The sequence below is a fragment of the Schistocerca gregaria genome, chromosome 2 (assembly GCF_023897955.1).
Source record: "Schistocerca gregaria isolate iqSchGreg1 chromosome 2, iqSchGreg1.2, whole genome shotgun sequence".
Classification (NCBI taxonomy): Eukaryota; Metazoa; Arthropoda; class Insecta; order Orthoptera; family Acrididae; genus Schistocerca; species Schistocerca gregaria.
This window is the reverse complement of record NC_064921.1, coordinates 148,056,817-148,084,381: the sequence shown is the minus strand read 5'-3', so window position 1 is coordinate 148,084,381 and position 27,565 is coordinate 148,056,817. Positions and strand designations below refer to the sequence as shown.

The window sequence follows — 27,565 nt, the reverse complement described above, 5'->3', positions numbered from 1 at the left end:
AGAGAGCTGTAGAAACATCAGGAGAAGTTGGTTTTGTGTCATGTGGAAAGCATTGTTATTACAAGACACTTTTAACACAAATGGATGGTTTTGTCAAGTACGTATTAAGGTGCTCATTCTTGGAAATGAATATGAATGGTGAATCTCTGACTTCACAAAAATTTGTTAAAATTATTCAAGAGAAAATTGGCTTCAAAGGTAGTGCTCCGTCAATGGAAGAAAGTTTTTAATGGAACAAAGGGATGTAGCTGCAGCATGAGCCACATTCCGGAGAATGCTGCACAAAATAAGAGAAAAGGGTGGTTCAGTACTTTATTACCTGCATGGAATGTGGGTGAATCAGTCACTCCAAGGAAAGCTGCTGTAAAATTAATGATGACACTGGCAATTTTGAAGTTCTAATAGGAAAAGTTCTTGAGTAATTATTCTGCATGCTGGCTCTTAGGGTTTTGTTCCTGAGAGTAAACTTTCATTTAGGTGAAAGAAAAGCAGCAGTGACTACTATTCAGAAATGAACATTGTCAGTTTCAAGAAGTGGTTCACTGAACAGTTCTTGCCATAACTTGCTCTTAAGCGAGTCATTGTAAAGGACATTGCTGTGACAGAGAAAACACTAAGTACAAACACCAGGAAAGCTCTGGTTTGCAAATAATGGTATTGTGCACAGACTTGTGCAGAATTCCTACAGCTCATTTATTTAAACGAGTCATGTTAGAAAATATAAGAACTTGACTTACTTGGACATGAATGTGGTCACACAGTTTTGCATTTACCACCAAACCACTGCCATTATGATCCAACTGAATTAATTTGGGCACAGGTTAAAAGCTGTATGGCAGAAAGGAACAAACCATTCAAGACAGCAGACACCAAATGGCTTGTGCATGAAGCATAGACATTTCCCATTTAGCATGGGCAGCCTGTGTGCGGTACACAAAAAAGCTTCAGGAAGGGGACTTTTATATGGAGGTGAAAAGGAATAGAAGCCCTGAACCCACCAACATAAATTTGCAGTCAGCTGGTTTGGACACAGACTCAGATAATAGTAACGATGGTATTATGATGTAGAATCTGAAATAAAGTAAAATAATAGTAGTTCTTGTTTTTAAAAACACACAAGCATTTTTTAAGTAACATCAATTGCATATTTAGTGTATTAAAATGTCCTGTCCTGGAATTTGTATCCTAAGAAGTATGCAGACATTCACTTTTTATGAGTGGCATAACTGTAATTTTAGATATATTGGCCAAGTAGAAGCAGCTAGTTATTTAGTTTGTTAGTTGTGAAAGTTAAACTTTTCCCAGCACTCAAGAGAATCCAGTAGGATAAATTTGTCAAAAAATTCGATATTTCAACAAGTAGCAACCTGTCATTTTCAAGGCATGAATTGGAGAATGTCTTAAAATAAAAGGGACGCTTACATGTCATTTGCATGTTCCATTGGTAAAGAGTGTGTTCTCTCACTGTAATGTGGATTGTGTTAGTCTTTGTCATGGAAAAATATGACAACATACTGACTGAAATTTCATGGCAGATTAAAACTGTGTGCCGGACCGGACCGAGATTCAAACTCGGGGCCTTTGCCTTTCGCGGGCAAGTGCTTTACCAACTGAGCTACCCAAGCATGACTCACGCCCCATCCTCACAGCTTTACTTCTGCCAGTATCTTGTTTCTTACCTTCCAAACTTCACAGAAGCACTCCTGGAAGAAAGGATATTGCAGAGACATGGCTTAGCCACATATTGGGGGATGTTTCCAGAATGACTATTTACACTGTAGTCGTTCGTATTAAGTCTTAGTTATGAGTAATTCATTTTGTACAGTGATTTACATTTAAACACACACACATACACACATTATAAAATTAAACATTTTTAAAAGATTCTGTGGAGGAGGAGGAGGAGGAGTTGTCAAGCAAATATAATGATTTCAATTGGTGTTTGTAGTTAATGTTTTTATCCATTAGATTCTTCACTGCAGTGATTAAGTTGTCAAAGATTTTCATGGGTCAATACCTCGCTCATTTCTGTGTCCAATTATGGATCATTGATGACTAATGTAAAGAATTTCTCTTCGTCTTATTGTAACAATGAATGTTACTGTTTTTGATTTGCAATTGATTGTTGAGAACAACTTTTTAATAAGCTGCCATGAAGAGGTTCAAGAGTGGACAACATGTATTATCCTTACTGCACATTGCTGCGTAACACTTTCTTCCTCTACGAAAAGTTGCCAAATTCTGTGACGCTGTAACAAATTAGTGAATGAAAGTAGAAAAAGTATGTCAGCTTTTTGACATTTTCATATAAAAAACCTGCTGTGTAAATTTGAGTGTATAATGTGCTGTACGGTACACAAATGAACCGTTTTGCTGTCCGCAGTAACGTAATTTGGTAATGAGGACTTTGCTTGTCTGCTCTTAGCCACCATGGTTGAGCAAACCTCATCCCCTCCACACTTTCCCATCTCCCTCTATGCACAGAACCGCCGTCGTACCTGACACAGACTGTAACTGAAATCCGTTAAATTTCAGTAACACAATACTTGATAAAAATCTAAAGAATGTCGCTCCAACTAAATACCTAAGAATTAAAATTACTAACAACTCAAGAGCTCAGATGGCAGCCCAGTTCTAAGCAAAGAAGGGAAGGCAGAAAGGTGGAAGGAGTATATAGAAGGTTTATACAAGGGCGATGTACTTGAGGACAATATTATGGAAATAGAAGAGGATGTAGATGAAGAGGAAATGGGAGATAGGATACTGCGTGAAGAGTTTGACGGAGCACTGAAAGACCTGAGTCGAAACAAGGCCCCCGGAGTAGACAACATTCCATTAGAACTACTGACGGCCTTGGGAGAGCCAGTCATGACAAAACTCTACCAGCTGGTGAGCAAGATGTATGAGACAGGCGAAATACCCTCAGACTTCAAGAAGAATATAATAATTCCAATCCCAAAGAAAGCAGGTGCTGACAGATGAGAAAATTACCGAACTATCAGTTTAATAAGCCACGGCTGCAAAATACTAACGCGAATTCTTTACAGACGAATGGAAAAACTGGTAGATGCAGACCTCGGGGAGGATCAGTTTGGATTCCGTCGAAATGTTGGAACACGTGAGGCAATACTGACCTTACGACTTATCTTAGAAGAAAGATTAAGAAAAGGCAAACCTACGTTTCTAGCATTTGTAGACTTAGAGAAAGCTTTTGACAATGTTGACTGGAATACTCTTTTTCAAATTCTAAAGGTGGCAGGGGTAAAATACAGGGAGCGAAAGGCTATTTATAATTTGTACAGAAACCAGATGGCAGTAATAAGAGTCGAGGGGCATGAAAGGGAAGCAGTGGTTGGGAAAGGAGTGAGACAGGGTTGTAGCCTCTCCCCGATGTTATTCAATCTGCATATTGAGCAAGCAGTAAAGGAAACAAAAGAAAAATTTGGAGTAGGTATTAAAATTCATGGAGACGAAGTAAAAACTTTGAGGTTCGCCGATGACATTGTAATTCTGTCAGAGACGGCAAAGGACTTGGAAGAGCAGTTGAACGGAATGGACAGTGTCTTGAAAGGAGGATATAAGATGAAAATTAACAAAAGCAAAACGAGGATAATGGAATGTACTCAAATTAAATTGGGTGATGCTGAGGGAATTAGATTAGGAAATGAGACACTTAAAGTAGTAAAGGAGTTTTGCTATTTAGGAAGTATAATAACTCATGATGGTCGCAGTAGAGAGGATATAAAATGTAGACTGGCAATGGCAAGGAAAGCGTTTCTGAAGAAGAGAAATTTGTTAACATCGAATATAGATTTATGTATCAGGAAGTCGTTTCTGAAAGTATTTGTTTGGAGTGTAGCCATGTATGGAAGTGAAACATGGACGATAACTAGTTTGGGCAAGAAGAGAATAGAAGCTTTCGAAATGTGGTGCTACAGAAGAATACTGAAGATAAGGTGGATAGATCACGTAACTAATGAGGAGGTATTGAATAGGATTGGGGAGAAGAGAAGTTTGTGGCACAACTTGACTAGAAGAAGGGATCGGTTGGTAGGACATGTTTTGAGGCATCAAGGGATCACAAATTCAGCATTGGAGGGCAGCGTGGAGGGTAAAAATCGTAGAGGGAGACCGAGAGATGAGTACACTAAGCAGATTCAGAAGGATGTAGGTTGCAGTAGGTACTGGGAGATGAAGCAGCTTGCACAGGATAGAGTAGCATGGAGAGCTGCATCAAACCAGTCTCAGGACTGAAGACAACAACAAAAACAACAACTTAAATTGGAATTATCACATAGATAATGTTGTTGGGAAGGCAAACCAAAGAATGTGTTTCATTGGCAGAACCAAGGAGCTATAATAAGGGGAATTATCATGACATAAGAATAGAAGCTGATCTCTGCTATGTCAGTTGCGTCAAACATTAGCTTCAGGTGGAAATTTTTTGATATAAAATGCCAGCTTGCTTAATTTATAGGTGTTTTCTGATGATTAAGTGTAAATGAAACACATTTCATGGTAAGTGTACTCGGTCAAACGATATTTTATTTCTGTCATTTCACTTTAGATTTCCTGTCAGTCCAACTCAAAAAGTTTTGCAGGTCGAAACTATGAGAAGGAAAATTGGAAACCACCCAAACTGAGCAAAATACACTCCTGGAAATTGAAATAAGAACACCGTGGATTCATTGTCCCAGGAAGGGGAAACTTTATTGACACATTCCTGGGGTCAGATACATCACATGATCACACTGACAGAACCACTGGCACATAGACACAGGCAACAGAGCATGCACAATGTCGGCACTAGTACAGTGTATATCCACTTTTCGCAGCAATGCAGGCTGCTATTCTCCCATGGAGACGATGGGAGACGATCGTAGAGATGCTGGATGTAGTCCTGTGGAACGGCTTGCCATGCTATTTCCACCTGGCGCCTCAGTTGGACCAGCGTTCGTGCTGGACGTGCAGACCGCGTGAGACGACGCTTCATCCAGTCCCAAACATGCTCAATGGGGGACAGATCCGGAGATCTTGCTGGCCAGGGTAGTTGACTTACACCTTCCAGAGCACGTTGGGTGGCACGGGATACATGCGGACGTGCATTGTCCTGTTGGAACAGCAAGTTCCCTTGCCGGTCTAGGAATGGTAGAACGATGGGTTCGATGACGGTTTGGATGTACCGTGCACTATTCAGTGTCCCCTCGACGATCACCAGAGGTGTACGGCCAGTGTAGGAGATCGCTCCCCACACCATGATGCCGGGTGTTGGCCCTGTGTGCCTCAGTCGTATGCAGTCCTGATTGTGGCGCTCACCTGCACGGCGCCAAACACGCATACGACCATCATTGGCACCAAGGCAGAAGCGACTCTCATCGCTGAAGACGACACGTCTCCATTCGTCCCTCCATTCACGCCTGTCGCGACACCACTGGAGGCAGGCTGCACGATGTTGGGGCGTGAGCGGAATACGGCCTAACGGTGTGCGGGACCGTAGCCCAGCTTCATGGAGACGGTTGCGAATGGTCCTCGCCGATACCCCAGGAGCAACAGTGTCAGTAATTTGCTGGGAAGTGGCGGTGCGGTCCCCTACGACACTGCGTAGGATCCTACGGTCTTGGCGTGCATCCGTGCGTCGCTGCGGTCCGGTCCCAGGTCGACGGGCACGTGCACCTTCCGCCGACCACTGGCGACAACATCGATGTACTGTGGAAACCTCACGCCCCACGTGTTGAGCAATTCGGTGGTACGTCCACCCGGCCTCCCGCATGCCCACTATACGCCCTCGCTCAAAGTCCGTCAACTGCACATACGGTTCACATCCACGCTGTCGCGGCATGCTACCAGTGTTAAAGACTGCGATGGAGCTCCGTATGCCACGGCAAACTGGCTGACACTGACGGCGGCGGTGCACAAATGCTGCGCAGCTAGCGCCATTCGACGGCCAACACTGCGGTTCCTGGTGTGTCCGCTGTGCCGTGCGTGTGATCATTGCTTGTACAGCCCTCTCGCAGTGTCCGGAGCAAGTATGGTGGGTCTGACACACCGGTGTCAATGTGTTCTTTTTTCCATTTCCAGGAGTGTATATTCTGACCAATTTTTGGAGAGGGGATGTAGACATAACGCCAGCTTCATCAATCGTTGTGATAGCTGCCTTTTCATTTCTCATACTTCTCGTGTTTACTTAAAAGAAGCCAAATGTGGCATGTTACTATACGAAATATGCATGTAAGATCAGAGAAACGTCTGAAAATCGCTTCCTGATGTTATTCATGAAAGCATTTTAATATTTCGTTTTTAAAACAACTGTCATGTGGGCATGACAGAAGCTAAGGACACGACGCAATTGTACATAGTAGTGTGCTAAAATTTGGCTGTCTAACATGTCAGCACCAGCTTCAAAGCAATGTATAGCACAAGCCTGTAGTGCCATCTCCCCATATAATAAGTCCATGAGCAGAACACTTCAGATGCAACAGATCTACTAGAGTGCCTCTCTACCCTGTGCTTATCCAGCCTCTGCTAGATTGTTGATATGCTGTATGGCATCCTTGCCGGATAGGATGACTAAAGGACATCGAAAAAGTCCAAAGAAGGGCAGCTGATTTTGTGTTATCACAGAATGGGGGGAGGGGGGGTGTATCATGCATATGATAAGATGTTTTCGCTAAATTTCAAACACCACCTATCTTTTATGGATGCGAAAATATTTTATTGTTCCCACCCTATGTAGGGAGAAATGATCATAATAAAATCAGAGCTCGCATAAAAAGATTTGTGTTCATTTATCCCATGTGCTGTTAGTGACTGGAACGTTTGAGAAATAGTCTGAAGACTTGAAAGGACCCTTGGCCAGGCACTTGAATGAGAATTGCAGAGTAGTCATGTAGTTCAGATATATAACTTCATATTTCTCTGTTTTTACTGTTGTCTCTTACTGTCAGGTTTTCTGAGACTTAATAAATTGCAAGATCATTATTGAAACATAGTATCATAGTATATGCAGCAATTATGTTTAGCTGACTTATGATATGTGATTAAAAGTATCCGGCCACACCCAAAAACATATGCATTTCATATTAGGTGAATTATGCTCCTACCTATTGCCAAATACTCCATATCAGTGACTTCAGTAGTCATTAGACATCATAAGAGAACAGAATCGGGCACTCCGCAGAACTTATGGACTTAAAACATGGTCAGGTGATTGGGTGTAACTTGTGTCATACATCTGTACGTGAGATTTCCACATCCTAAACATCCCAAAGTTCACTGTATACTGTGTGATAGTGAAGTGGAAACAGTAGGGACACATACAGCACAAAAGTGTGCAGGCCGACCTCATCTGTTGACTGACAGTTGAAGAGGGTCGTCATGTGTAACGGGCAGAAATCTATCCAGACAATCACACGGGAATTCCGAACTGTGTCAGGATCCACTGCAAGTGCTATGACATTCAGGTGGAAGGTGAGAAAACTTTGATTTCATGGTCGAGTAGCTGCTCATAGACCACACATCATGTCGGTAAATGCCAAACGACACCTTGCTTGGTGTAAGGAGCTTAAACGTTGGATGGTTGAACATTTCAAAAATGTTTAGAGTGACTAATCACAATACACAATGTGGCAATCCGATGGCAGGGTGTGGGTATGGTGAATGCCCTGTAAACATCATCTGCCAGTGTATGTAGTGCCATCAGTAAAATTTGGAGGCGGTGGTGTTGTGATGTCATGTTTTTCAGGGAGGGGGCTTGCACCCTTTGTTGTTTTATGTGGCACTATCACAGCACAGGCCTACACTGATGTTTAAAGCACTTTCTTGCTTCCCACTGTTGAAGGGCAATTTTGGGATGGCGATTGCATCTTTCAATAAGATTGAGCACCTGTTCATAATGCATGGCATGTGGTGGAGTGGTTACACGACAAAAACATCCCTGTAGGATCTGCAATGAATTGACACATGGGCAGGGAATGGCAACTGAATCTCAATGTAGACAAGTGCAAGGTACTGCGAATACATAGAAAGAAAGATCCTTTATCATTTAGCTACAATATAGCAGGTCAGCAACTGGAAGCAGTTACTTCCATAAATTATCTGGGAGTAGGCATGAGGAGTAATTTAAAATGGAATTACCATATAAAATTAATCGTCGGTAAAGCAGATGCCAGACTGAGATACAGTGGAAGAATCCTAAGGAAATGTAGTCCGAAAACAAAGGAAGTAGGTTGCAGTACACTTGTTCGCCCACTGCTTGACTACTGCTCACCGGTGTAGGATCCATACCAGATAGGGTTGATAGAAGAGATGGAGAAGATCCAATGGAGAGCAGCACGCTTCGTTATTGGATCATTTAGTAATTGCGTAAAGTGTTACGGAGATGAGAGATAAACTCCAGTGGAAGACTCTGCAAGAGAGGCACTCAATAGCTCTGTATGGGCTTTTATTGAAGTTTCAAGAACATACCTTCACCAAGGAGTCAAGCAGTATATTGCTCTCTCCTACGTATATCTTGCGAAGAGATCATGAGGATAAAATCAGAGAGATTAGAGCCCACCCAGAGGCATACCAACATCTTTCTCATGTGGATAAGAATAGTCTGAAGGAAAAAAGAAGCAATTGAAATTGAATAAAAATCTTAACTTACTTACCAGGAGGTAGTTTATTGGTAGCCTCAAATAAAAACTGACATATTGTTGATTTTCATACATCCTGCCCCTAGATGAGGTTCTAATCTCCTACATTCTCAAACATATTTTTATGTTGCACTCTATAGTTACCATTTTGACATTATTTTGTGGATTTCTGTTTTCACTCTCCAATATTAATATATTTTTATTTTTCCACATTCCTCACTTTTTAGTATGCTGTTTCTAATGTTACTCGTATCTTCTCCTTTGTTTAAATTTTTGTTTTGTTCTTAATCTTTGTTGTAGATATTAATTGTCTTTTTTCCTCATCTTTACACATTTTCCCTCATTCTCATCGTGGCTTCCAGTCTTATTGCCTTATCTCTGATGACTTGCTGATTACTCTCCATAGCTTATAGTCTCCAAGGTTTAATATCTTTTCTGCTTATGACATCCAGTTTTCACTTCCTTTCTTGTTGTGTTCTATTGGCTCCGTTGACTGGAGAGACTAGTTTGTCGTATTTCCTCTATCTCTACCTCTTTCATTTCCTTACTGTTGCACAAAATAAAATAAGTATTGTTCACCTTTCTCATGTTTGTCAGGCTGTGTCGTCTGAGGGTGAGAGGCATGCAAGCTCCAATGTTAGGCCATTAAAGAAAACTCCTAGAGAACAAGCTGGCAGGTCAGTAGTCGAGAAGGAAGGCCAGTTTGCACTCAGTAGATTTGCCAGTGTGCAGCTCACTATAAAAAATAGCTCATTTTAGCATGAGTGACTTGTGTATAGCGATGGCAAAATTTCCTGAAATATTGATAAATTGACATTTAGTAAATCATCTGAGTGACACTGAAGCTGACAATTTATTAGATGTAAAATATTTTTATTTTCAATAAATCGGATTTGAGTTATATCAAAAGAATAATTCTTATTTTAAATGAGTAGTTAGGTTCAAAATAGGAAATTTTTATTAGTTTAAATTGCATTGGTACTACTGATAAATCATTGCCATCTCAACTTGTGCAACCAAGGTTCAGAATCATTTAGATGTATTCCTCAAGTAGTGAAGAGGCCTAGTGTTGCCTGCAAGGTGAAAGAGCTGCTTACAGTGTGCAGTAACAGTCTGAGTAAGCAGCTATTAGCGGACCAGGTTTCCTCAGAAAGTATCGGTTACATGGTGAAAATTATATTGTTATAAAAATATACTGCCCTAACACTATAGAAAATTGTCCTTTCACCATCTGCTTAAGAATCCCTTAAATATGTTTAAAGTATCTTATCAACCAGATTTCCGTATTGATGTTTCAGTGTCAGTTCTTACTTAAGCTGCTGTGCATCTTGGATGGGAGGTCACAGTGGTGCAATTCTAATGTTAAGTGTTCGGTGCAGTCAGAGCAGTTATTATTGAGGTCACAGTATTCATTGTCGGCAGTGTATTGTAATCTCTGACTCCACTCAGATGTCTGGAATCATAATGGTAGAAAAAAAAGTTCTGTAACGCTCTCTGATGTAAAGCATGAATCTTGCAGGTTGTGCAATAAAGACATGGACTTGAATTAGAAGCAAGAGTTACACGATTTTGTTATTGCATAATATGCAGTTATTTAACTGACTATTGCAAGAGAATAAAAATTTTCATCCTTTAAGCTGACATAACCCAAAATTAATCCTTTAGGTTATTCTCAATTGACATTGACACTGATCCTGAATTGTGATATGCAAGTATTTACATGCTGTGGTGACGACTGTTGGCTTGAGAAAAAGTGTCATAGAGCCTGTAGAAATTTTGGTGGTGATATTTTCCTTCATTCATAGTTCAGAACTAAATGAACAACAATTACTGTAAGCACTAGTCGATCAATAAGAGGCAGCATTGCACACTGCTGAACTCTGTACAAGGCAATGGAAATAATAAACTTTTATTGAAAGAAGGAGTAAAATCGCAGAATTAATTAATAATCTTCAAAGTTTTTTTTTTTTTTTTAGATATATATAATATTAGCTTCTTGTCAGCTGCTTCGCTCCTTGCACAAACTGTATTATCTGCACAGATGTTATTTGTTTTTATTTAATGGAATTTCTATGTTGTACACAGATTGCAACATCATCTAAACTTTTTACACTAATTAAGGCTGTAGGAGAATGCTCTTATCCAAATGTACTTCTGACCAAAGAGTGATTCTGACAGCTGGAGTTGGAGGTCTTTGTTAATCCTGCCTTTTGATTTCTTGTGGTGATATTTCCAAAGAAATGTTCATCCCCTAACGCACATATCTCTAGAATTCAAATACCAGTTTTCATAGATTTACCTTTGAAAATGATTTAATGTAATGAAATATTTTCAAAAACACTGAAACACTCTATTTTTATTTCTAAAGAGGCCAAATACAAATTTTCTTGAAGTTAGCTTTAAAATTGCCTTCATAATGGCTCACTATCTCACGCCCTTCGTGGTTGAATTTCCAAAAGTGTGGAAACAGACACTTTTTTTTAATTTTTGACTGAGAAACCGAAAACCAATTTTTGTGGTTCCAGCTTCAACATTGCCTTAATAGCGACGTATTTTCAAAATTCCTTTCCTCTCCTACTTCACCCATCTCAGGGGTGTAATTTCAGACAATCCCTTACCAAACAATGCCTACAGTATAAGATCAACACTCTCTCCAAATTTAAAGTTTCTATCCTTAGCAGTTTGGGCTGTGATCATGGGCCAGTCTGTCAGGACATTGCCCTTTGTTTGTAGAGGTTAGTAAAGAATTAGTGTAACATCTCAGTCTGCATCAGTAATGACATATATTGTATAACCACTTCAGTCAATTTAACTTCCAGAAACAGTGAAAGCTATGTATTCCTGACTGGAGGAGTTATTGGAACTTCGACAGGTAGTCTCTCTTCCTTGTGCACTACAAAAATTATCTTCACATTGTTGGCTATAGTGAAATATCAGTTTAAATTTTTATCATGTAGTTTTGTAGTTTTTCAAATAATTCTGCAACTGTCATATTTTTGTGTGTTCAATTTCACTATAGAGAGAACTTTATATTTTGCAAGCACTCCAGTAATTATGAATAAAAATTATTTGTATTACTTCAATTTTTTACTTTTGGTAATGTCATAATACTAATAATAATAATAAAAGGCATTGGCAATAATAATCACAAATGTATGCATGCTGATATTCCTTTCAGCCATGCGAATTAAAACATCATTAAAATAATGTCATTTTTATTGAAACCATTAGAAACAGCAAATTTTCAGTCTCAATTCACTGTTGGTAAAAGTGAGGAAAGCTTCTGTTTTCTTTAAATTGTACTTTGCACATCAGAAAAGTTTTTCAGCGTGTGTAAGGAATTTTATGTTTCTTTTTCCAGGGCATGTTACCTTTTACAGGTTGACAAAGATGAAGAGTTGGTTAATTATCTTGTAAACATTGTGATAGGTGACACGTCAGATGGAGTCACTTCTTTCTCAAGACTAAGAGCTCTCCAGTGCCTGCTCTCTACTGTTTCATTGTCTGCATTAGAGAAACTTTTTGGCAAGGATGAAATGTACATCAGGTATTTAAACTTGAAAGAACAAAAAGAACAAATTATTATTATTATTATTATTATAGTAATGTTACTTTGCCAGAAAATGAACATGCTGCACATTTTGAATCTTGAAAGTAATTACTGGCCAGCAGTTGGGTATATAATATATTTGGTATATCATGTTCTTGCACTTCTGGGGACTCCTTTCCATATAATTTCTCTCTTAGTTCTTGTAAAGTGGTCAGCATGCCATGCCTGTTCACTTTCATCTGCAGTATTAAACAATATAAAATGCAGGCTGGAATAATGACAATATTATGAAAAGGATAGGTTGCTATTCACCATGTAGTGGAGTTGTGGAACTGCAGGTGGGCACAACAAAAAGACTACTAAAGACGTAAACTTTCAGCCAGAAGGCCTCCTTCTGAAACACACACACACACACACACACACACACACCACTATGGCTGCCAGGGCCAGACTGGGAGCAACTGCGCATGATGGAAGCAGCAGTCTGGGCGGTGGGGGTAAGGCTGGGGTGGGGAGGGGAAGGTAAATTGCTGTTTGGGGGAGCATACAGGGACGAGGTGGAGAGAGCATAGTGCAGTCTTGTGCAGTCTGGAGGCTAACCTTTAGTGTGGGGTAGCGGAAGAAGGGGAAGTGAAAAAACTGCAGGGTTTGTGTAATACAAGGCTATGGAGTCGGAGCAGGAATGGGGATAGCTGGGTGAAGAACAATCAGTAATGAAGGATGAGGCCAGGAGGGTTATGGGAATGCAGGATATATTGCATGGAATGTCCCCACCTGTGCAATTCAGAAAAGCTGGTGTTTGTAGGAAGGATCCAGATGGCACAGGCTGTCAAGCACTCATTGAAATGGAGAATGTCATGTTGGGCAGCATGCTCTGCAACAGGGTGGTCCACTTGTCTCTTGGTCACAGTTTGTTGGCGGCCATTCATGTGACAGATAGCTTGTTGGTTGTCATGCCCAAATAAAATGAAGCACAGTGGTCGCAGCTTAGATTGTAGATCACATGACTTGTTTCACAGGTAGCAATGCCTTTAAAGGAATGGGTGATACTTGTGACCAAACTGGAGAAGGTGGTGGTAGGAGGATGCATTGGACGGGTCTTGCATCTAGGTCTATTACAGGGATATGAGCCATAAGGTAGGGAGTTGGGAGCAGGGTACATTATGCAGGTACGGCGGATGGCTTTTTTAAAATTATTTATATATTTTCTTTGAGGAATGGGGGAGAGGAGGGGGAATGGGGAGAGAGGAAGACTGACTCTGGGGAGAGGTTCTGGGATGGGCCTAAGTATTTGACGAGAGACTGGAGATCCTGCTGAATAGCATTCTCTATCAAGATTTAAATTGCCTTTCATTGTGCCACGAAATGGGGAATGTCCTACACAGTATCCTCCCCACCCCTCCCTCAATGGTATTCTGCCCCCCACCAACTTTATTCAATATCCTTGCCCATCCCCACACAACTCTTGCTCCCAACCCCTTGCCTTACGGCTCGTATCCCACTAATAGACATAGATGCAAGAGCTGTCCATTGCATCATCCCACCACCACCTTCTCCATTCTGGTCACAAGCATCACCTATCCCATTAAAAGCATGACTACCTGTGAAACCAGTCATATGATCTACAAGGTAAGCTGCAATCGCTGTGCTTTTGTCGTATGTGGGCGTGACAACCAACAAGCTGTTTGTTCGCATGAGTGGCCACTGACAAACTGTGGCCAAGAACAACTGGACCACTGAGTTGCTAAGCGTGCTGCTTCACGGCCTGTGCCATCTGAATCCTTCCTACTAACACCAGCTTTTCTAAATGTGGAAGTGGGTACTCTCCCTGCAATATATTCCATATTTCCGTAACCCTCCTGACCCCAGCCTTTATCAGTCATTTTTTTCACCCGCCTGTTTGGTCTCCACTGTCTCCTGTTGCTTAAGCGCACCCACAGTATTTTTACTCTTCCCCCATGAGTCGTAACTTTCCAACTGCACCTGGCTATGCTTCGCGCTCTCCACCTCGTCCCTGTATGCTCTCAAAAACAGCACTTTACAGTCCCCCACCTGTACCCTGCTCTCCTTCCCCCACCACCCAGACTGCTTCCTCCATCATTCACACTTGCTCATAGTTTGCCCGTGGCAGCCAGAGACAGTGGTCCCAGAAAAGTTAGCAAGAGTCCAGTAATTAGATCCAAACACATTGGATTGCAGAAAGAAGCTTTGTGAGGAAGCATTTGGCAGTGCACCTGATTACCTTCTGCTACATAGCTTACTAATTGTTAATTTGTCCTTCTAACAGAAGCCTAACCTAGATCCCCCCCCCCAATTTCTCTTACTCCCTCATCCCTTGCCCATTGCAAATGCCTACATCATTTAAATATAAAATTTGTCAAATCTGTTCCAATTAACACATTTCTAATCCTCGTTTTTCATGGAAAATGTGTTGTCTCCTTGTTGCTAATGATCTATGGAAAGTTTCAGTTTTCATTGTAAATATAAACTCTTAATTACCAATATTTTATAAAAGATTGTTAACAAATTTGTAACAATAGAAATTCCAAGATTGAATTTAACAATATAATGTTGCTGCTCACCATATAGCAGAGATGCTGAGTCGCGGAAAGGCGCAACAGAAAGACTGTAAGAAAGTTAGCTTTTGTCAAAAATGGGACCACACTCCCCCCCCCCCCCCCCCCCCCAACACACACACACACACACACACACACACACACACACACACACACACACACACACACACACAAACAATAAATTTGTAATGCTTTTTTAATTGATAATTAAGAATTTATATTTGCAATGAAACTTGTCAGTTGTGTGCAATATGTAATTAGAAACAAGATGACGTGCATTTTTCATTTAAAAAATTATGATTAGACTTGTGTGAATTAGCATATATTTAATGAATTTTATAGTAATACAATGTAGGTATTTTAATTGATAAAAAAAAGAAAGGCGAAAAACTTAAAAATAACCATATCAAGATGTGAACCAGCGATCCATTGATCACCCAATGATCATTCTCAACGCTACTGTGTGGGCACCTTGGAGCATCGTGAAAAGTGCCTTAGGTGGAAGTCCATCAGAAAAATTCAAGGTCAGTTTCCTCGAGATTTTTTTTTAGAATTGTGTGCAATTGCTTGGGGCAATTGTTATTTGAGTTATGAACTCAATGTACAAAAAATGTAAAAAATTTCAGAAGTCAGATTGCAGGGTGGTCTCCTTGTTAGTCAACTGCTGGTCCCTGCACCCATCATTGATCCTCCATAGGTCTTTTGGCATAACACTAGAATCTTCTGGAGCTATTATCTTCTTCTATAGTAGTGCTCATTTAACACTCACTTTTCCTCCCTGCGGGTCCGGGGGTAAGAATAAACCCGCGGTATTCCTGCCTGTCGTAAGAGGCGACTAAAAGGAGTCTCAACCTTTTCGGCCTTATATGATGGTCCCCTCTCTGGTTTGACCTCCATCTTTCTAAATTGTTCCGAAGAGCGAGCCAATTGGGGAAGGATGCCTTACATGGTGCATTGTATCTGCCGTGCATTGAGACCTTTAGCCGGTTTTCTCGTCGTTGCAATGGTGTCCCACTCGTTTTCCATCTCTTAGGCGAGGATACGTCCCTGGGTGCGATTACCACGCTGCACTGTGTAGTGTTGCTTTTCGCTGCGACGACGACCTCATACGTTTTTGCACCTAAGATCCAGCACGGTAGCCAGTCTGTTGTGGTGGGGCCGCCATGTACCCTGTTGGTTGTAGCCCCCTAACAACACAGGGATCGCTCTGCTGATGCCTGTAGCCCCCTAACAACACAGGGATCGCTCTGCTGATGCCTGCGCCGTTTACTCCCCATGTATGCCAAGGAGTAGATGCCCATCTCCCTGGGGCATCAGGACTCCCCGCAATGGCCATCCTGCCAGGTGGCTCTTGCTGTGGCCAGATGGCACCCATGGGGAGGGCCCTTGGTTGAAGTAGGTGGCATCAGAGCGGATGTCCCGCAATGAAGGGTGGTACATCATCTCTTGCTGGTGGCCAGCCACGAGCAGTCTCTAAGCGTTCAAGGGCTCATTTTAAAGCTACCGTTTATGACCCCAAATCGTTCCCATCCCTGGCCACACCATGGGAGGAACGAAAGGCAATAAATGATTGTGACATGTATTCGCCCAGGTATCTCATCTGTACCAGAGCTGATGGGGAATCCTTTGTATCCATGAAGCCTCAGTTCTTTGTAGAGCATTTGGAGGACAAGTTTGGGGAGGTGGAGGGCTTGTCTAAAATGCGCTCAGGGGCAGTTTTGATAAAAACAGCATCTGCCGCCCAGTCACGCAGGTTGCTTGCTTGTGACAAGTTGGGGGATGTTAACGTCACCATCACACCACATAAGAGTTTAAATATGGCCCAGGGTGTTATTTTCCATAGGGACCTACTTCTGCAGTCTGATGACGAGCTGCGCGCCAACTTAGAGCGTAGAGGTGTTCATTTCGTCCTGCGCGTTAATCGGGGTCCGAGGGACAATCAGGTTTCTGCCGGTGCCTTCATCTTGGCCTTCGAGGATGATACATTACCGGAGAAGGTCAAGGTGATGGTCTACCGTTGTGATGTCAAGCCCTATATACCTCCTCCGATGCGGTGCTTTAAGTACTGGAAGTTCGGCCATATGTCTTACCGCTGTATTTCCAGCCTCACATGTCGATATTGCAGACGCCCATCTCATCCCGATACTCCATGTGCTCCGTCTCCCATCTGTGTCAATTGTGGAGAGCCTCATTCACCTTGCTCGCCAGACTGCAGGATCTTACAGAAAGAACGCAAAATCATGGAATATAAGACCCTGGACCGACTGACTTACACTGAGGCTAAGCGGAAATTTGAACAGCTACGTCCCGTGCGCATGATGTCATCTTATGCCTTCACTGTAACTCCTGCTCCAGCTCCTTTAGCTGCACCACAAACAGTCAGCTCTCAGCGTCAGACGACCTCACCTGCCCCCTTGACGATGGGGGCGCCCCTTCTCTTACTGTTGCTCCCACACCATCTACCTCGGGAGCAGCACCCACTAAACCACCAGGGACACCAGTCCCCACTTCTAAGCCGGAGAAGCGTAAGTCTTCTTTGGCTTCTCTCGCTCGGAAGGGATCCCTTGGTCACTCCCTTCCCAGGTTCCTACCAGCGGCACAGCAGACACCAACCAGTGGCTGAAGAAGCCACAGGTCGCTGGTCGTCGAGCTTTGCGATCATCTTCGGTTCCGGAGACTGACACCAATCAGCCCTGTCAACGTCGGCAACCGAAGGAACAGCGAGAGAAAACGACATTGAAGCCTCGTAAGACCAAGGCACCTGCGATGACTTCTACTCCACCTCTACCTACAAGCTCTGTGTCTGAGGATGAGGTGGAGATTCTTGCGTCCGCTGAGTACCTCGATCTCGCCGGTCCCTCAGATGCAATGAATAGCACTTGCACAGGTGCTCCATCGGAGGCAGCAGGTGACCCAGCAGCGTAATCTGCCTCCCCAGTCCCGTCACGCCTTCCTCAGCCATGGACAACACCATCTAGCTGAGCTCCGCCAACTTATCAGCCTTCACCCTTTCCTCTGCATTTATTTGCAGGAAACTTGGTTTCCGGCAATGCAAACCCCTGCCCTCCATGGCTATCGGGGTTATTATAAGAACCGGGCAGCTTATGAAAGGGTGTCTGGTGGCGTCTGCATATATGTCCTGAACTATCTTCACAGTGAGTCTGTCCCTCTCCAAACACCTTTAGAGGCTGTCGCTGTTCGGGTGTGGACGCCAGTCTGCAGTCTTTACCTTCCACCGGATGGTGATGTTGTGCAGCATGTCCTGGCTGCTCTGATAGCCCAATTGCGGCCACCTTTCTTGTTACTGGGCGACCTTAATGCCCATAACCATCTATGGGGTGGGTCAGTGGCAACAGGTCGAGGCGCCGTCATTGAGCATTTATTGGCGCAGCTCGATCTCTCGATATTAAATGATGGTGCCTTCACACACTTCAGTGTGGCGCATGGCACATACTCCACCATTGACCTTTCAATCTGTAGCCCTAGCCTCTTACCGTCTGTACTATGGAGAGTGCATGACGACCAGTGTGGTAGTGACCACTTTCCGATCTTTCTGTCACTGCCACAGCGTCAAACTTCTGGGCGCCCTAGCAGATGGGCTCTGAATAAGGCTGACTGGGACTTGTTCTCCTCCACTGCTGCTATTGAGCCTTTCTCTAACGATGACATTGATGCAGTGGTTCAATCGGTCACCACCGGCATCATCTGCCGCCGAATCTGCCATTCCCCGTTCTTCTGGGTCCCCTCGGCAGCAGACTGTGCCTTGGTGGTCGCCTGAGATCGCTGAAGCTGTTAAAGCTCGCCGGCGGGCGCTCCAGCGTCACAAGCGACATCCGTCAGTTGAACACCTTATCATCTTCAAACGGCTGCCTGCGCGAGCCCGCTGCATTATCCGCCAACACAAGCAGGAGTGCTGGGAGCGGTATGTGTCCACCATTGGCCTCCACGTCACTCCATTGCAGGTCTGGGCCAAGATTCGACGCCTCTATGGCTATCAGACCCCTGTAAGCGTCCCTTCGCTCTCACTGAATGGAGCAGTTTGTACTGACTCCAACGTCATTGCAAACCGCTTGGCAGAGCACTTTGCCCTGAATTCCGCTTCTGCCAACTACCCCTTGGGCTTCCGCTCCATTAAAAAGCGGATAGAACGTCGGAGTCTTTCTTTTCGCACCCACCGTCCTGAATTGTACAATGTTCCATTCAGTGAGTGGGAATTTCGCAGTGCCCTCGCCGCTTGTCCTGATACCGCTCCTGGGTCAGATAGCATCCACTTTCAGATGCTGAAACACCTTTCAGTGGACTGCCAGCGACGCCTCCTCGACCTTTACAACAGCATTTGGGTCGAGGCTGAGTTTCCGTCGCAATGGCGGGAAAGTCTTGTTGTCCCCATTCTGAAACCGGGGAAGAACCCTTTAGAGGTGGACAGCTACCGTCCCATTAGCCTCACCAACGTTCTTTGCAAGTTGCTTGAACGGATGGTGAGCCGGCGCTTGAATTGGGTACTGTAGTCTCGGGGCCTTCTGGCTCCGTCTCAGGGTGGGTTCCGTAAAGGCCACTCCGCCGCCGACAATCTGGTGAGCCTGGAGTCTGCCATCCGTACTGCCTTTGCCTGCCACCAACATCTGGTCGCTGTCTTTTTCGACATGCGGAAGGCTTATGATACGACATGGCGTCATCACATCCTTTCTACACTTCATGGATGGGGTCTTCGGGGTCCCTCTGCCGATCTATATCCCCAATTTTCTGTCGTATCGCACCTTCCGCGTGCATGTCGCGGCCTCATATAGTTCCTCCCAAGTCCCGGAGAACGGTGTGCCACAGGGTTCTGTTCTAAGTGTCTGTCTGTTTTTAATAGCCATTAACGGGCTCGCTGCCGCCGTGGGAAATTCTGTCTCCGCTTCCCTGTATGCTGATGACTTCTGCCTTTACTACCGCTCTATTGGCATTGCAGCTGCTGAGCGTCAGCTACAGGGCGAAATCTGCAAGGTGCAGTCTTGGGCTATAGCGCATGGTTTTCAGTTTTCGGTTTTCGGCAGCCAAGACCTGTGTTACGCATTTCTGCCGGTGACGCACTGTTCACCCGGAGCCGCGGCTTTATCTCTACGGCCAGCTTCTTACAGTGGTGGAGTCACACAGGTTCTTGGGTGCGGTTTTTGATGCCCGGTTGACTTGGCTGCCTCATATTCGGCAGCTTAAACAGGCATGTTGGCGGCATCTAAATGCTCTGCGATGCCTGAGCCACACCAGGTGGGGCGCTGACCGATCTACTCTCTTACGGCTTTACCAGGCATTAATCCAGTCCCGTCTGGAATATGGGAGTCTGGCTTATGGCTCAGCATCACCATCTGCGTTGCGGGTGCTGGACTTAATCCTCCACAGCGGGATACGCCTTGCCACTGGTGCCTTCCGAACCAGCCCTGTGGACAGCATACTTGTGGAGGCAGGTGTCCCTCTACTGCGGTTACAACGCCAACAATTACTGGCTGCTCATGCTGCCCATGTTTTTAGCTTGCCTGGGCATCCAAATTATCGTGTCCTGTTCCCGCAGTCAGTCGTCCATCTGCCAGAAGGTCGGCCCCGCTTGGGTTGTCCGATCGCCGTACGTGTCAAACAGCTTCTCTACGGGCTTGGGGGTTTCCCTGTTCTACCTCCTTTCCGGGCCCCTCTGCGTACACCCCTGTGGTGTGTGCCTCGCCCTTGCCTTCGGCTCGACTTGGCTCAGGGCCCGAAGGACTCAGTCCCTCCGGAGGCCTTCCGATGCCGCTTTTATTCCATCCTGGCCACGTATCAGGGCTCTGGCATTGTGTACACCGACGGTTCGATGGTTGCTGGTCGTGTCGGTTATGCACTAACTCTAGGGGACCATTCTGAACAACTTTCGTTGCCGGCTGGCTGCAGTGTTTACACTGCTGAGCTGGTCGCCATCTTTCGTGCCCTAGTGTATATCCGCTCCTATTCAGGTGAGTCCTTCGTTATCTGTAGCGATTCCCTGAGCGGTTTACGAGCTCTCGACCAGTGTTTCCCTCGTTCTCGTCTGGTGATGGCTATCCAGGAGTCCCTGCATACTCTCGCCTGTAGCTGCAGGTCTATGGTCTTTGTTTGGACCACAGGCCATGTTGGGATACCCGGCAATGAAACTGTTGACAGCCTGGCGAAAGAGGCCACCAGTGCACCATCTCTGGAGATTGGCCTCCCGGCGACTGCTTTGCTGGCACTATTACACCGCAAAGTTTTCGGTTTATGGGACACTGATTGGCGCAACCTGCCCGTGCCAAACAAACTCCAGGGACTCAGTCGTCCTTCGTCTTATCGTCTGTTGATCATTTTTATTCTCTGTGGGTGTTTTTAGTATTTGGAAAAAGGGACCGATGACCATAGCAGTCTGGTCCCTTTAACGCCCACAAAACAATCAACCAACCAACCAACGCTCTCTTTTGGTCAGGGCCAGTTTAAGGCCCAAGCAACACAAGCAGTCAGTTGGGGCACCAAGCCGAAAGGAGCGGCAGAGGCACCCAAGTATAAAATTTGTACTCAGAGTGAAGAGTATTTATAAATGAAAACTGATGTGGGTGAAAGTATACAATAAGACAAGCAAACATGTTCCACTATAATGGGTCTGCAAATGAGTCGTTTTGGAGATAACTGTGAATGTGCATCTGTGAGCTGCCACTGACTTAAGTATGAAGTATTGCTGCAGTTAATATAAATTTATTTGAAATGCAAACTTCATTAGTAAGTCTGCATCTGATTGGGCTCAAATTTCGCCCATGGTCTACCTTGAAATGAAATACTACGGTACTTCAGCACATTACCCATTAGAGTTTACTGTACCTGTGCATGTTAAAGGTGGTGTTCCACATTTCATCCTGACATTTGGATGCAGTACTGCAATCTGCATAATTAACTGCTCAAGTTCTTAAACGTTATCAATGGGAGTGCTGTACACTGCAATTTTGAGGTTCCCCAGACAGAAAAATCAAAATTATTAAGGTCAGGTGACATTGGAGACAAAGGTACTGGCCCTACTTGACCTGTCAGTCTTGGACCATATTGGTGCAGTAGTTCTCCTCTATCAGCATAGAAGTATTGGTGATAATTCATCCATGTACTGCATTCCCAAAGTTGCCTAATGTATGGTAGGCTGTAGATGACTATTTAACCCAGTGAGCTTAATCGAAAAGTGTATATTTCAAATACATCAATAAGATAATTTTTCATACTGTAGTCAGTGGCAGCTGGTATCCATCATCATCATCAGCCAGTTCAGTCATTAGATGATGTGGCCTCTTCGAGTTGTGGATTCAGGTAGGCTTTCAGAAGTTTTCTCCAAGTGGGACAGTCTTGGGCAGTTCTCTGTCAGGTGTTACCACCGATCTTCTTGATGTCTTTGTCTCATCTGTCTGGTGGTCTTCCTCTAGACCTCCGGTGCTCTCTCGGACTCCACTCCAGTACTAGCTTCGTCCATCTGTTGTCTTTTCTTCTTGCGACGTGGCCAGCCCACTGCCATTTCAAGGAACCTACGCTCTCTAAGATGTCATCAACCTTCGTCACAGACCGGATGTCATCTGCCTTTTTCCTGTCCTTTCTTGTATAGCCCAGCACTGATCTCTCCATGGCTCTCTGTGCTGTCCTAAGTTTCCCTTTTGCAAATGAGTTCAGTGTCCATGTCTAGCAGCCATACGTCGTCACAGGAAGAATGCATTGATCAAATACTGCTTTCTTCAGATTTACTGGCATTTTTTATCTGAATACTTTTGAATTCTTCCCAACTGCTTGACAGCCAAGCTTAATGTGTCGATAGGTTTCTGGCCTTATGTGTCCCTTCATATTTATAATCTGGCCAAGGTAGACATATTCACTGACCTCTTCTAGTAGACTGTCCTGGTATCCACACATTTACAAATTTCAGAAACTGTTCACTGTTGGGCCCATACACCCTGGAATGTTTTGTCTTCTGTTATGGTGCACTGTCACATGTCAGTTCTCACTATTGTGAACCACTTGTACGTACACGGAGGTGACAAGTCATGGGATAGTGATATGCACATATACAGATGGCGATAGTATCACATACACAAGGTATAAAAGGGCAGTGCATTGGTTGAACTGTCATTTGTCTTAGGTGATTCATGTGAAAGGTGTCAGACTTGATTATTTTCCACATAGTGGACATTAACAGATTTTGAACATGGAATGGTAGTTGAAGCTAGATGCATGGGACATTCCATTTTGGAAATCATTGCGGAATTCAATATTCAGAGAAGCAAAGTATCAAGAGAGTGCCAAGAATAGCAAATATCACGCACTACCTTTCACTACAGGCAACACAGTGGCCGACAACCTTCAGTCAACATCTGAGAGCAGCAGTGTTTTGCATAGAGTTGTCAGTGCTTACAGACAAGCAGACTGAATGAAATAACTCCGAAATCAATGTGGGACATATGGCAAAAATGGCATTAATGGGCTATGGCAGCAGACGACCAAGGAGAGTACCTTTGCTAAAAGCATGACATCGCCTGCAGTGCCTCTCCTGAGCTTGTGACCATATCATTTGGACACTAGATGACTGGAAAACTGTGGCCTGGTCAGATGAGTCCCAATTTCAGTTGGTAAGAACTGATGGTAGGATTAGTGTGTGGCACAGACCCCACAAAGTCATGGGCCCAAGTTGTCAACAAGGCACTGTTCAAGTGGGTGGTGGCTTCATAATGGTGTCGCCTGTGTTTATATGGAATGGTCTGGATCCTGTGGACCAGTTGAACCAATCACTGAATGGAAATGGTTATGTTCGGCTACTTGGATACCATTTGCAGCTATTCATGGACTTCATGTTCCCAAACAATGATTGAATTTTTTTGGATGACAATGTGCTGTTCGCAGTGTTGGTTTGAAGAGCATTGTGGCTAATTCGAGCAAGTTATTTGGTCACCCAGATTGCATGATATGAATCCAATTGAACATTCATAGGATGTAATCAAGAGGTCTGCTTGTGCACAGAATCCTTTACTAGCAACACTTTTGCAATTATGGATGGCTGTAGAGGCAGCATGGCTCAATATATCTGCAGGGGACTTCCAACAACTTTTTCAGTCCGTGCCACGTAGAGAAGCTGCTCTATGCTGAGCTGAAGGTGGTCTGACATGATACTAGGAGGTGTCAAATTATTTTTGTCGCTTCAGTGTGTAACAATATATTAATTATAATGCTTGCATATGTCTCGCAGTTGGTGCAAATATTTTCATCTGATGCCATTTCAGTGATGGGCATGTCAGTTTAAAATGGTGCTGTCACCACTAACCTAGCATGTGAAAAGTGTGAACACCTGTTACCATTCAGCTATTTATGAATCAAGTAAAATGAGTAAAACCCCAAAGAAAGGTAATAATGTGACGGAGTGGATGGGGGAGATGTCAAATGACATATTATTAGTGTGGAAATAGCAATTTCTGGAGCACCACTAGCAGAACTGGTTTGAGAACAATTTCTCAAACAAGTTCTGCTAGTGTTCCTTCAGAAATTACATTTTCCCCTCTTTCAGTTTCATTCTCTTAGCAATAATATATTGAAAATAAAGATTCCAAGACTTACCAAGCGGGAAAGCGCCGGCAGACAGGCACATGAACAAAACACACAAACACACACACAGAATTACAAGCTTTCGCAACTGGCAGTTGCTTCGTCAGGAAGGAAGGAAGGAGAGGGAAAAATGAAAGGGTGTGGGTTTTAAGGGAGAGGGTAAGGAGTCATTCCAATCCCGGGAGCGGAAAGACTTCCCTTAGGGGAAAAAAAGGACAGGTATACACTCGCACACACACACACACACACACACACATATCCATCCGCACATACACAGACACAAGCAGACATATTTAAAGGCAAAGAGTTAAGGGCAGAGATGTCAGTCGAGGCGGAAGTACAGAGGCAAAGAAGTTGTTGAAAGACAGGTGAGGTATGAGCGGCGGCAACTTGAAATTAGCGGAGGTTGAGGCCTGGCGGATATCGAGAAGAGAGGATATACTGAAGGGCGAGTTCCCATCTCCGGAGTTCCCCGCAACTACCCTCCCAACCTGGTACAGAAGCAGATAACCAGAGCCACTTCCTCATCCCCTCAAACCCAGAACCTCTCACAGAAGAACCCCAAAAGTGCCCCACTTGTAACAGAATACTTCCCAGGACTGGATCAGACCTTGAATGTGGCTCTCCAGCAGGGATACGACTTCCTAAAATCCTGCCCCGAAATGAGATCCATCCTTCATGAAATCCTCCCCACTCCACCAAGAGTGTCTTTCCGCCGTCCACCTAACCTTCGTAACCTCTTGGTTCATCCCTATGAAATCCCCAAACCACCTCCCCTACCCTCTGGCTCCTACCCTTGCAACCGCCCCCGGTGTAAAACCTGTCCTATGCACCCTCCCACCACCACCTACTCCAGTCCTGTAACCCGGAAGGTGTACACAATCAAAGGGAGAGCCACATGTGAAAGCACCCACGTGATTTACCAACTGACCTGCCTGCACTGTGATGCTTTCTATGTGGGAATGACCAGCAACAAACTGTCCATTCGCATGAATGGACACAGGCAGACAGTGTTTGTTGGTAATGAGGATCACCCTGTGGCTAAACATGCCTTGATGCACGGCCAGCACATCTTGGCACAGTGTTACACCGTCCGAGTTATCTGGATACTTCCCACTAACACCAACCTATCCGAACTCCGGAGATGGGAACTCGCCCTTCAGTATATCCTCTCTTCTCGATATCCGCCAGGCCTCAACCTCCGCTAATTTCAAGTTGCCGCCGCTCATACCTCACCTGTCTTTCAACAACTTCTTTGCCTCTGTACTTCCGCCTCGACTGACATCTCTGCCCTTAACTCTTTGCCTTTAAATATGTCTGCTTGTGTCTGTGTATGTGCGGATGGATATGTGTGTGTGTGTGTGCGCGAGTGTATACCTGTCCTTTTTTTCCCCTAAGGGAAGTCTTTTCGCTCCCGGGATTGGAATGACTCCTTACCCTCTCCCTTAAAACCCACACCCTTTCATTTTTCCCTCTCCTTCCTTCCTTCCTGACGAAGCAACTGCCAGTTGCGAAAGCTTGTAATTCTGTGTGTGTGTTTGTGTGTTTTGTTCATGTGCCTGTCTGCCGGCGCTTTCCCGCTTGGTAAGTCTTGGAATCTTTATTTTTAATATATTTTTCCCATGTGGAAGTTTCTTTCTGTTTTATTTACATCAATAATATATTGAGTTCTACCACCTTCAAAGTATTCAACCCAGTCACGGATATACTCTGATACTTGGTAGGCTTGTATTTTGCTCATTAGACAACAGTGTGGAACTGCACTGAATTCCTTGTTTAAGTCAAGGAACACAGTATCAACCTAGACTTGTTTGTCTATGGCGCTTTGAATTTCATGGACAAACAGAGTGATCTGTTTTTACAGAATCCATGGTGGTTTATATAGAGCAGATTTTTGTTCTCCAGAAGCATCATAGTGCACAAGTATAGAATATGTTCCATAATTCATCAACAGTATAGGCCTATAATTATGGGCATCCATTTGAGCAACCTTGGAAACAGGAGTGACCTGGGCTTTTTTCCAACTGCTTAGTACCCATTGTTCTTACAGAATCCTGTGTTAAACTACTACTGGAATGGGAGCAAGCTTTTTTGCATAATCCTGTAGAATCTGACAGTTACATTGTCAAGTACATATGCGTTTCCTGTATTGAAACAATTTTAGTTGCTTTTGTGTTCTGCAATAACTTATGTCAAAATCTGGCATTTTGGCATTTGCACATTCATTGATATGAGGAACTACTTTATGATCCTATCCTCTACAGTAAAATGATTGTGGGATGCTGAATTCAGTTGTTGTTGTTGTTGTTGTTTTTGGGGGGGGGGGGGGGGACCAGACAGCAAGATCATTGGTCTCATTGGACTAGGGAAGGATGGGAAGGAAGTCGGCCGTGCCCTTTCAAAGGAACCATCCCGGTATTTGCCTGGAGAGATTTAGGGAAATCACGGAAAACCTAAATCAGGATGGCTGGACGCAGGATTGAACCGGCGTCGTCCTGAATTCAGTAATTAATCACTGTGTTGTCCTCTGTTTCAGTGTCATTACAATCACTGAATGACAGAATAGATGATTTTGATCCATTTACTTACTTTATGTAAGACCTGAAGCTTTTACAGACAATGGAAATTGTCCAGAATGTAGTAACAACAATAAAATGGAGGGACAGTTTGGTACTAACCACGTAGGGCAATTGTTGAGTCACAGACAGGCACAATGAAAAGATGGCTTAAATATTTAAGATTTTGGACACTATCCTGGAACTCAGTATCAGTAGAAGTATAGGCGTTGTATCCGCGACCATTCCGGTCGTGGGGTGGCCATAAACCAAAGCATGGTGGAACTGTATGGGAGTGGCCTGCGAACAAATAAGATGGACGAACGGAAAAGGATGGACATGCACGATGACAGACGAGTGAGCAAGACACCAAGAACAACACCACGCAAGAAGCAACAGTGTCACAAGCGAAAACCTCCACTAGTACACGGAAATAAGCAAGGTAAACACAATGTCTGTAAGCGAGATATCGAGGAACTCGCTTGAATATCAGGCTGCCTCACTGAGTGAGAGGCAGGCACTTAAATACATGATAGGGTACAACGCTATTGGCCGCTGGGACTACGTGCTCCACAGTGGTGCCCTCACATTATGTACGGGTCAGGAGCTTGCGCAGCCACAGCTTACGATGTGACGGCTGCGGATTGGAAACCCGCGGCGCTCCGTACCAGAGTA

General features: G+C 44.1%; 1 protein-coding gene across 1 annotated transcript in view; it reads left to right on the top strand.

Annotated features, from left to right (window-relative positions):
- The window catches only part of LOC126336566 (uncharacterized), a 283,854-nt gene that overhangs the window by 230,549 nt on the left and 25,740 nt on the right, over positions 1-27,565 (top strand). The window contains exon 22 of the mRNA XM_050000416.1: positions 11,995-12,180. Coding sequence (XP_049856373.1) covers positions 11,995-12,180 — 186 coding nt within the window. The remainder of the gene's footprint in view (positions 1-11,994; positions 12,181-27,565) is intronic.